This window comes from Phyllobates terribilis, unplaced genomic scaffold, assembly GCF_046119375.1.
Source record: "Phyllobates terribilis strain yellow unplaced genomic scaffold, ASM4611937v1 Scaffold_7__3_contigs__length_470593459, whole genome shotgun sequence".
NCBI classification, from domain to species: Eukaryota; Metazoa; Chordata; class Amphibia; order Anura; family Dendrobatidae; genus Phyllobates; species Phyllobates terribilis.
In genome coordinates this window covers 69,209,531-69,221,264 of record NW_027362767.1, presented here as the reverse complement: position 1 = coordinate 69,221,264, position 11,734 = coordinate 69,209,531, and the positions used below count along the sequence as shown (strand labels likewise).

The following is an 11,734-nucleotide window of genomic DNA, read 5'->3' as shown; positions in this document are numbered from 1 at the left end:
AAACGAGTGACCATCATTACTTTAAGAAATGAAGGTCAGTCAGTGTGAAAAATTGGGCAAACTTTGAAAGTGTCCCCAAGTGCAGTGGCAAAAACCATCAAGCGCTACAAAGAAACTGGCTCACATGAAGACCGCCCCAGGAAAGGAAGACCAAGAGTCACCTCTGCTTCTGAGGATAAGTTTATACGAGTCACCAGCTTCAGAAATCGCAGGTTAACAGCAGCTCAGATTAGAGACCAGGTCAATGCCACACAGAGTTCTAGCAGCAGACACATCTCTGCAACAACTGTTAAGAGGAGACTTTGTGCAGCAGGCCTTCATGGTAAAATAGCTGCTAGGAAACCATATATACATACATACAGTGAACGGAGCAGAACACCACAGCTCTGTATATTATTTCATGGCTGCTGACGAGTGCCGTGTTTTTTTTCCATCACAGAATTTATTCACCAAAATATTGTGAACCATGAAAAGTCTATATTAATCTCAGTGCCACCATTGTGAGTTGTTTTGTCAGGATTCTTTAGAGGACACACATCAAACTCTGGCCTTTGGGCCAAATTTGGTTCTCAGGGTGATTATATTTGGCCTGCGACGCCATATGGAAGACTATGTGAGGCCATTATACTGTGGGGAGGGCGTGCAGAGCGTGCGGTGGATGTCGGGTGTGATGCACGGGGTAACTCCGCCCACAGCCTGGCATCCACCTGGAACCAGGAAGAAGAAGGCCTCGGCTGCTGCCAACACTTGTGACATCAGCGGATGTCAGAGCTGGCTGCAGCCGGGGGTCACGTGATGCCTGTGAGGAGCCAGTGATAGCGCCGCTCACAGGCATTATCGGCAACAGAAGGTATTTACAAAAAGTCTTAGGGGCCCCAGGGGGATACATGGAGGAGGGAGGGGGGGTATAAAGTAATGGACAACCCCTTTAAAATCTGCACCAAACATGGGTAAAATGCAGAAAAAACGAGGAATGGTATTGTGTATCTTGGTGCAGACACCTGCAGATAAAAAGCAGCAGAACAAATGCAGCATTTATGCTACATGTGAACAAGGCCTGAGCGTTTACTTCTGTTTCAGGCTTTAAAGAACACCCGGAGAGAAAAAAAAGCGCATGTCATAAGTCCTGAAGGAAAATGCTCCAAACCAGGCGCTGTTTTATCAGAAGGCTGCAAAAAAAAACCCCAAAACCTCTTCCAAAACCAATGAAAAATTCTTCAAACCATTTCCCCAAAAGTAGATTTCCTGATGCGGTTTTCACCAGAATACTAGTGGTCTTTAACCAATCCAGGTGTCATGTTGTGCAGTCCAACATTACAAAACTGGATCTCCAGAAATAGCGCCACCTTGGTCTATATCTGGTATTGCAGCAGTCACTTCTGGTGAAAGGAGCTGCAGTGCCAGACAGGACCATTGGTACTAAGGGGTTAATAAGCTGCCCCCCACACGGTCTCCCCGTATTTCCCCTCGTGTCTGTCCTGGCGGTGCACACACAGCGGCTGCACACAGTGTTCACCACGGGCCGCGGCGTCCTGACAAGCGGAACCAACCTGCCGGGGGAACGCGCTGCGGGGGAAGAGTGTTAGCGGCGCACCGCTCGAGAAGAGATGGATGACCAGGGCTGCCCGAGGTGTAAGACCACCAAGTACCGCAACCCGTCCCTGAAGCTGATGGTCAACGTGTGCGGCCATACCCTGTGAGTGCTGCCCCCCTGTGTGTGCGGCCATACCCTGTGTGTGCGGCCATACCCTGTGAGTGCTGCCCCCCTGTGTGTGCGGCCATACCCTGTGAGTGCTGCCCCCCTGTGTGTGCGGCCATACCCTGTGAGTGCTGCCCCCCTGTGTGTGCGGCCATACCCTGTGAGTGCTGCCCCCCTGTGTGTGCGGCCATACCCTGTGAGTGCTGCCCCCCTGTGTGTGCGGCCATACCCTGTGAGTGCTGCCCCCCTGTGTGTGCGGCCATACCCTGTGAGTGCTGCCCCCCTGTGTGTGCGGCCATACCCTGTGAGTGCTGCCCCCCTGTGTGTGCGGCCATACCCTGTGAGTGCTGCCCCCCTGTGTGTGCGGCCATGCCCTGTGAGTGCTGCCCCCCTGTGTGTGCGGCCATGCCCTGTGAGTGCTGCCCCCCTGTGTGCCCCCCTACCCTGTGAGTGCTGCCCCCCTACCCTGTGTGTGCCGCCATACCCTGTGTGTGCCGCCATACCCTGTGTGTGCCGCCATACCCTGTGTGTGCCGCCATACCCTGTGTGTGCCGCCATACCCTGTGTGTGCCGCCATACCCTGTGTGTGTGTGTGCATGCGCGCGGCCATACCCTGTGTGTGCTGCCCCCCTGTGTGTGTGCGGCCGTACCCTGTGTGTGCTGCCCCCCTGTGTGTGTGCGCGGCCGTACCCTGTGAGTGCTGCCCCCCCTGTGTGTGTGCGCGGCCGTACCCTGTGAGTGCTGCCACCCTGTCCCAGATGTGCTCAATCGGATTCAGGTCTGGGGAACGGACGGGCCAGTCCACAGCTTCAATGCCTTCATCTTGCAGGAACTGCTGACACACTCCAGCCACATGAGGTCTGGCATTGTCCTGCATTAAGGCCGCGTCACACTTAGCGACGCTGCAACGATCCCGACAACGATAGGACCTGTCAGGGATCGTTGCTGCGTCGCTATGTGGTCGCTGGTGAGCTGTCAAACAGGCAGGCTCACCAACGATCAGGGGAGCAGCGACATCGTGGAAAGAATCTTTCCATGATGTCCTGCTCCTGGTTACCAGCCTGCTGAAGCAGGAGCAGGCTGGTAACCATGGTAAACATCAGGTTACTAGGGGCACACGCGCACCTAGTAACCCGTTGTTTATCATGGTTACCACTCTGCTACGGTGAGCGGGAGCTTACCGCTCACTTTAGCAGGCTCTTAACCATGATAAACAGCGGGTTACTAAGTGCGCGTGTGCCCCTAGTAACCCGATGTTTACCATGGTTACCAGCCTGATCGCTGCTCCCGCTGGTCACACACAGCGATGTGTGCTAACCAGCGGGAGGGCAACGACCAAAAAATGGTCCAGGACACTTTGCAGCGATCAGCGACCTTACAGCAGGGGCCTGATCGCTGCAAAGTGTCACACATAGCGACATCGCTGGTGAGGTCGCTGTTGCATCACCAAAACCGTGACACAGCAGCGATCTCGCTATGTGAGACGGGGGGCTTTAGTAGGACCCCAGGGCCAACTGCACCAGCATATGGTCTCACAAGGGGTCTGAGTATCTCATCTCTGTACCTAATGGCAGTCAGGCTACCTCTGGCGAGTACATGGAGGGCTGTGCTACTCTCCAAAGAAATGCCACCCCACACCATTCCTGACCCACTGCCAAACCGGTCATGCTGAAGGTTGTTGCAGGCAGCAGATCTTTTTTTTTTTTTGTCCTGACCACTGATCGCATGTGTAAAAAGACTTATTAATTATCAGGGTCTGTTCACACCTTGCCTTTTTTATTTCCTGCACAGATTTGTCACAAAACCTGAAGGATTTTCTAGTGCCAGTAAATTGAACTAGATTCCTGAAGTCTCTTGAACATGTTGCTTATTTTTACTTTGCAAATTTGTTGCAAATTTGATTCTGCAGCATGTCAATTCTTCCAGTGTTTTTGCTGCAGATTTCACCCCATGTTAATAAATGAGAGAAATGCATCAAAAACGTATGTATTTTCTGCTGATTTTTCTGCTGCACATAACACCTTTAGGGTATCTGGCGCTGTCCTGCGATGCTTACTCCTGCATCAAATGAGAACTATGGTGATGATGTTCTGATGGTGCGAAGTGATTCACAGGACCACGTTTGTAATCTGTGGTCTCTAGACAGGAGCCTTGAGGGCCGCCTCTTACCCCCTGGCATCTGCGGCTCTTCTTTTGACTAAGCAGGCTGGATAATCCGAAGAAGAACCACTGATACCGTCAGGTAGGAGGCAGTTCTTAGTGCTGTAATGCAGTGACCACAGATTACTGACGTGGCTGCTGAACCGGGTCATGCAAATCTATTCACATCGGCCTTAGTCATGACCCTGCCGACGTTGGCGCAATACCTGCTGATTGTGCAGATGTCGGACTGTAAAAAACACAGGCTTCTGATTCCTAAGCCTGTAAGTGTTTACTAAAAACATAAAACTAAAAATGCACAGATGACAAATTCTGTTTAAGTTCCGCAGTTTGAAGGGCGACCTTAGTATTTCAGTGGTTTGTATTTTATGCCATCGTGTCATAATTGCATACACTTTTGTGTAGTACGTTAGGACCTTTCTGTTTAGGGTTACTTTTATGCTATTACTTATGCCAATTGTATACCTTATCTCCTTATCTTTATGCTGGGAGTGAGTGAGGCAGCTTAGACCATGTGTTAGCATATTGTTATTCGCATCGGATGAGCTCAATCATTGGCTGCAGCGGTGAGATGTGCTGTAGTTTTGACAAAAATGTGTAAGGGTAAAGGTCCCCATGCACATTAGATAAAAGGCAGCTGAACCTGCTGATTTTGAAGGGCTCAGCCTACCCTTAAATGTGTATGGTGGTGTCCTGGATGTCCCACAACAGTTTGTCAGGGGATACAAGGATCGGCGGGTTAGAATTCAATCTCCTAATTCTTTTGTTAAGCGGGAAGATAGGCCGGGTGTTCAGCTCAGAGTGCTGTCAGCCAATCGATCTTTCGGTCAGCAGCCATCTAATGTGCCCGCTCTATGGCAAGCTCATTATCCTCAACCCTAACAAGTTGATGGGCATTTAAAAATGACAAATGGAAAACCTCCCAATTGTAAATAAAAGCTAATTTCTGTGCGGATATTCTGCACATGGAGGAAAGCTGCTTGTAAAATCCACACCAAAATTTTGCAACAAAGTACAAGTCAATATTAGTCACTGAGGTTTTAAAAACCTCCATTAATAAGCAGTTTAAAGGGGTCATCCAGGATGAGATCAAAGGATCTTTTTTTTTTTTTTTTGTTCTTGCAGCAGTGCCACTTTGGTCAGCGGGTTATGTGGTGTTGTAGTTCAGACATAAATGTCTAAAGGATTTAGCCACTGCTATAATTGGCTTTCCAAAAGTGGGCTGTAAAAGGCTGAACACTCAGCTGAGTGCTTGTGCCCAGTTATCCAGCAGTATAGTTAAGCACCTTGTGGCTATGTGCCCACGATGCAGAAATCCTCCGGATTTTTCCTGAACGTTTCTGCATCTCCCTGGCAGAAAAAAAACGCATGCGGATTGTACATGCGGATGTGAAGCGTTCTTGACTTGCATTTCCGCATGCAGGTTGACAAGCGCTTTCCAAGCGATTTTAGCATCACTTGGAAAGTGCTTGACAACTTGGTCACACTTTATAAATCCATGCAAATGGCATGGATTTATATAGTGTGACCTTAAAAGAATGGAAAAAAATAAATCTATGCTTACCTTCTGATGGCCCCCAGAGTCTTTATTCGCTCTGTCTTGGCTTGCCGGCCGCTCGCGGTACACTGAAGGACCTGCCGTCACATGACTATGACGTCAGCGCAGGTCCTACAGTCCACCACGATCTGCCTGCAAGCGAAGACAAGCACACCGCGGGCTATCAGAAGGTAAGTATAATATTTATTTTTTATTTTATTCTTTTTTACAGGTTCTATGGTACCAGGGTCCGGAGGAGAGTCTCCTGTCCTCCACACCCGGGTACCATCCGCACATTGAAACGCATGGATTCCGCATGTACAGATCCAATGATGCGGAATCCATGCGGTCCAATGCAAGTCAATAGCGACGAAAACGCAGCACTTCCGCAAAATAATTGGTAGTGCTGCGTTTTTTTCCCGCAATGATAACCCGCAGCGGAAATTTCCGCAGCATGTGCAGAGCACATGCGGATTGTCATTGGGGAACATGGCAGACCTTCTACCAAGCGTTTCTGCAGCGTTTTTGCTGCTGCAGAAACTCTTAAAAAACACATCGTGGGCACACAGCCTAACTGGTGTGATCACAACCTGGGCAGCCAGACGTCAATTGGTCACCAGTGTTTTCTTCATAATGCAGCATGCATTAGATAGGATTTAGTTTCACATAAAGAAAAGTTTATGGGAAACCACCAAAAAGAAGAAGGGGAAAAACAAACAAACAAAAAAAAAAACCCATAAGTGTCAAGGATAACATCGGGGGAAGGGGGGAGGGATCACACAGATCTCACTGCCCACCAGTTTGTCACAGAGATGCAACTCCGCTGCCTCCACTCACATCTCTGATTCCAACGCATGGAAAATATATATATTTATATTAGTGGTATGTCAAAGTTTGGGCACCCCTGGTCAAAATGACTGTTAGGCTATGTGCCCACGATGCAGAAATGCTCTGGATTTTTCCTGAGCTTTTCTGCATCTCCCTGGCAGAAAAAACACATGCGGATTGTACATGCGGATTGTACATGTGTTTTTTCCTGCCAGGGACATGCGGATGTGAAGCGTTCTTCACTTGCATTTCCGCATGCGGGTTGACAAGCGCTTTCCAAGCAATTTTAGCATCACTTGGAAAGTGCTTGTCAACTTGGTCACACTATATAAATCAATGCAAACGGCATGGATTTATATAGTGTGACCCGAGAGAATGGTAAAAAATAAAAAAATAAATCTATACTTACAAGACTGCGGGGGCCATCGGAAGGTTTCCCTCCGTCCCGGCTGATGGCAGCGGTACACTGAAGGACCTGCCGATGTCAGCGTCGCGTGACCTGTCACATGACTATGACGTCGGCGCAGGTCCTTGAGTCCATCGCAATTTGCCGGCATGAGAGGAGGAGCGCAGCGAGGGCCGTCAGAAGGTAAATATAACATTTATTTTTTATTTTATTCTTTTTTCACAGTTTCTATGGCACCCAGGTCCGGAGGAGAGTCTCCTGTCCTCCACACCCGGGTACCATCCGCACATTGAAACGCATGGATTCTGCATGTACAGATGCAGGGATGCGGATTCCATGCGGTCTAATGCAAGTCAATGGCAGCGAAAACGCAGCGCTTCCACAAAATAATTGGTAGTGCTGCTTTTTTTTTCCGCAATCATAATCCACAGCGGAAATTTCCGCAGCATGTGCACAGCACATGCGGATTATCATTGGGGAACATGGCAGACCTTCTACCATGCGTTTTTTAAGCGTTTCTGCAGCGTTTTTGCCGCTGCGGAAACGCTTAAAAAACGCATCATGGGCACACAGCCTTACAGGCTACTTAAGGTCTGAAAAAAAAATCTCCAAGAGTGCCCAAACTTTTGCATCGGTCCATTTTCCTTTTTGTACTTTTTAAAACGTAACAGATAAAATATATTTTCATTTTCTGCCTAAATTACAAAGGAAAATGTATTTTTAACTTTACCCAAGTCTATTATATATATATATATATATATATATATATATATATATATATATATATATATATATATATATATATATATATATATGTTTGTGAGTACTGTTTGTTTACGGCCGTGTGAAAGAGGCTTTGTAGAGGTTCCCTGTGCTTCTCATTACTGAAAAGACAGTGGCGTTCAATATATGATCCCCGCCAACTCCACAATAACAAAAGGATCTACTAGCTGCCCCCACCACCAATTATTTATACAGGCCGATTGGACGCCCATTACAGGTAGCGTATGGCTTCAGGGGTGCAGTTTACAGAGCAAGAGGAACAGAGCTATTGAATTTTATATATTTAAACCAGAAAGATATTTAGATAAGGTTACGCCAACATACCTCCCCTTGGCGAGCTCATATGGGGGCTGATCATGGGATGTGCTAGGTCTTTTAGAAGATTGAGATACCCAACTTTCAGGATATCTTTGCCCCTGGAGGTCCCAGGCGGGAGATATCGTCGTCCTGTTTCTTATCATGATTTTACCTTTCTATAGGGATGAAATATGGCATGAAATAGCATCATCCATCAGACCAATATTAAGGTGGAGGGGTTAGAATGGCTTTACGGTGATGTGAGTGAACGCATTATGTTCTTCCCTTCGCTACAACGCCGAAAATATATCTCCTATAAATCTATGATCGATTCAAACCCCAATATTCATTGCTGACCACTGACTCCAAAAAGTCTGCGATCAGTGCTTTGAACAGAGGAAGCTCTTGCCTTGGAAGTATACTTCTCCGCCTCTGAGTAAACGAATCCGTGTCTTGGTGGCTGGTTCTCAGAACAGATCTTGTGTTGTAATTACCTGGTCATTGCAGGAGGTTCTACTTCAACTGAGGTTGAAGGGTCAGCTTTTTCTCACTTCCCCAGTTACAATTAATCCCATATGTTCAGTGTCAGGGTGATATGTTCCCTCTCCGGAGATGTCTTTATGGATTTTAATTTTTCTCTGACACTGAGTGTCGCTTACTGTTCTTGACACTTTTTCACAAACTCCCAAAAAAGCTACAAAATTTGTGCAAATGAAGCTTGGCTATGGCCACATTTCAGAAGATTTTTGTTCCAGTAATCAGATTGGTAATCTGTTTGAATACAGGAGTAGTAGAGATTTTCATGGGCGCAGAAGTTGTTCAGTGGGTGAGTTGTGATTGATACCATTTAGTTATAGAATATTTTTAAAATAACGGAACTCTGATATGCATAGATACATAAAGGGTTGTCCAGTACTTTTATATTGATGGCCTATCCTTAGGAGCAATATCAGATCGGAGCTCCGTGCCCTGCCGGCTGCTGTGCGGGTCAGCTCCGTGCCCTGCCGACTGCTGTGCGGGTCAGCTCCGTGCCCTGCCGGCTGCTGTGCGGGTCAGCTCCGTGCCCTGCCGGCTGCTGTGCGGGGCCGCTCCGTGCCCTGCCGGCTGCTGTGCGGGGCCGCTCCGTGCCCTGCCGGCTGCTGCGCGGGTCAGCTCTTTTTCAATCGAAATGAGAGGTCAACAATATCAAAGTACTGCCCCTATAAGACTTTATTCCAAAAAAATGTCTTTGTGAATGGAAGAATTTGGTGTCCTAATAAGTAGGAGCCAAAAGTTTGGTAGAAAAAAAAAAAAAAATGTAGTAGCCTAGCAGTGACTTTCATAAGGCCAGCTTCAGACTGATATCTGTGCCTATATTATGGCCACAAGTCCCAGACGGCCATGCGTCTAATGGCCTGATCCGAGAGCATAATGGGTCCATAGATCGGCTCGACACTTGCAGCCTAGTGTGAAACTGACTTAAAAGAAAGAGAGAGCCCAATGGTTAAAATCAGATTATTCCCCAATTATTGTACAATGGCTTGTGAAAGTAGGCACCACTAACCAAACAACACCATGAAGACCAAGGAGATGTCCAAACAAGTCAGGGACAAAGTTGTTGAGAAGATCAAGTCAGGGTTGGGTTATAAAAAAAAATATCCCAATCTCTGATGATCCCCAGGCGCACCAGCAAATCCATTATCATCAAATGGATAGAACATGGTACCACAACAAACCTGCCAAGAGAGGGCTGCCCACCAAAACTATCAACCCGGGCATGGAGGGCATTAATCAGAGAGGCAGCACACCAAAGGTAACCCTGAAGGAGCTGCATAGTTTCCAAGCAGAGACTGGAGTATCTGTCCATATGACCACAATAAGACGTACACTCCTTAGAGGTGGCATTTTATGGAAAAGTGGGCAGAAAAAAGCCTTTATTTACACACACACATTGTAAGGCTCATTTTGAGTGTCAAGACATGTGGGAGACTCCCCAAATGTACAGAGAAAGGTGCTGGGGGCAGATTAGACCAAAATTGAACTTTTTGGCCACCAAGGTAAACGCTATGTGTGGCGCCAAACCAACACAGTTCATCACCCCAAGAAAACCATCCCCACAGTGAAACATGGTGGTGGCAGCATCAGGCTGTGGGGATGTTTTTCGGCAGCAGGGACAGGGAAAATGGTCCAAGTTGAGGGGAAGATGGATGGTGTGAAATACAGGGATATTCTTGAGCAAAACCTGTTTGTCTGTGATTTTGATTTGAGACTGGGATGGAGGGCAACAAGACAATGACCCAAAGCATACTGCTAAAGCAACACTTGAGTGGTTTAAGGGGAAACGTGTAAATGTTCTGGAGTGGCCGAGTCAAACCCTAGACCTTAATCCAATTGAGAATCTGTGGTCAGACTTGAAGATTGCTGTTCACCAGAGAAAACCATCTAACTTGAAGGAGTTGGAGCAGTTTTGCCTTGAGGAATGGGCAAAAACCCCAGTGGTAAGATGTGGAAAGCTCATAGAGACTTATCAAAAGCGACTTGCAGCTGTAGTTGCAGCAAAAGGAGGCTCTTCAAAGTACTGACTTTAGGGGGGTGAATAGATATGCATGCTGAAGTTTTCAGTTATTTGTCTTATTTGTTGTTTGCTTCACAAGAAAAAGAAACCAGAATGTTCACAGTTGTCGGCATTTTCATGAACTGATGCAAACCCTCAAATACTGTGAAATTCAAGGTTGTGAGGTAGCAAAACACGAAAAATGCCAAGGGGGTGAATACTTTCACAATCACACATGGTAGATTTTTTGCAGCAATTTTAGCAGCTGAAAATCTGCTCCATATATGTGAATAGGTCTGTGTCTACAGAAAGCACATGGATGTCTGCAAACCCTATTCAGAATTGCAAATGAAAGTTTAAATGGAAAAAGACTCCTGTTACAGACCCCTCCTGCCTTCCATTAGTCCGTATAGATGAATCTGTCTTTGGAGCACATATCCATGATGATGAGCATTACTTCCATGGTTGACGTCTTCTCTCAATGGCTCCTTGACTTGTTACCCAATCCAGAGAGGATTCCTCCTCAATTAGGTCACTCGCTTCCCGGCTGGTGCCAGGCGTAGCATCACTCATGAAAACCACACCAGCGGCCTCAGCATCTTCTGTGCCGTCTGCAGGTTCAGCTGCCGTGCCCTTGAAGCAATGGATGTTTTAAAGCCTTAGCAGCTGAACCAGCAGTCTTCAAAGACACAGAAAACAGGCACAAGCAGCAGACACAGGGGTGCTGAAAGATGCCGAAGCCGGCTTATAACCTGAAGTCATTGGATGAAAAAGTGTGAGACCACCACAAGCCGTTACTCAATTAGCCTCATTATTTCTGGGGAGCTCAAAGAATTTACTTTTACAATCTGCTTTTTATTTCCGTTTCATTGAACATTTCCATTTTGACCCTCTCCCAGCGAGGCGTGCAAAATAATTTTCTAGTCTAATTTTGCACTTTTTGAAAAGTCAGTGCAATTATTGGGGCTGTCTTGACTTTTCAAAAAGTGCAAAATTAGACTAGAAATCCCCATAGCGGACTTCTACGCACGATATTGCAATGTAAAGACATGGCAATTATGGCGCTATAATGCACATTAAATTGATATATTTTCTTTGGTGCAATCCATGGTGTCATTGTCCAGTAATCACCCATTAAAGTTATATACTAATGAGGTGCGAGAACTTGCCATCCATTCTTTGTGAATATGTGGTTTATCTGTGTCAGCACTCTGCCAGCCCTGTAGGAGCTGGAACTTTCTTTTCACCACACTTCCCAGCACACATTGCTCCTGCCATTGTCCAATGACTTCCCTGCCCTATATTGTTAGTCAGCCTGTCTGTTATGTTTATATGCAGTTTGACAGACAGGAGAGGAGGAGGAGAAGAGAGACACGTGACACAGATCCGCCCCGACCTTCTCCGTTCCGTGATATAGTAAACAGCACGTTAGTAGTCAAAACTGTGGATTGATTTTCAAGACTAAAGGCTCATTCAGATGCCTGACAGCTG

At 46.9% G+C, this 11,734-nt stretch overlaps 1 protein-coding gene across 2 annotated transcripts in view; it reads left to right on the top strand.

Annotated features, from left to right (window-relative positions):
- The first annotated feature begins 1,350 nt into the window (after positions 1–1,350).
- The window catches only part of MNAT1 (MNAT1 component of CDK activating kinase), a 129,037-nt gene continuing 118,653 nt past the window's right edge, over positions 1,351–11,734 (top strand). For both annotated transcript variants that reach the window (XM_073638718.1, XM_073638719.1), the window contains exon 1: positions 1,351–1,696. In XM_073638718.1, coding sequence (XP_073494819.1) covers positions 1,608–1,696 — 89 coding nt within the window. In that variant the 5' untranslated portion in view covers positions 1,351–1,607. The remainder of the gene's footprint in view (positions 1,697–11,734) is intronic.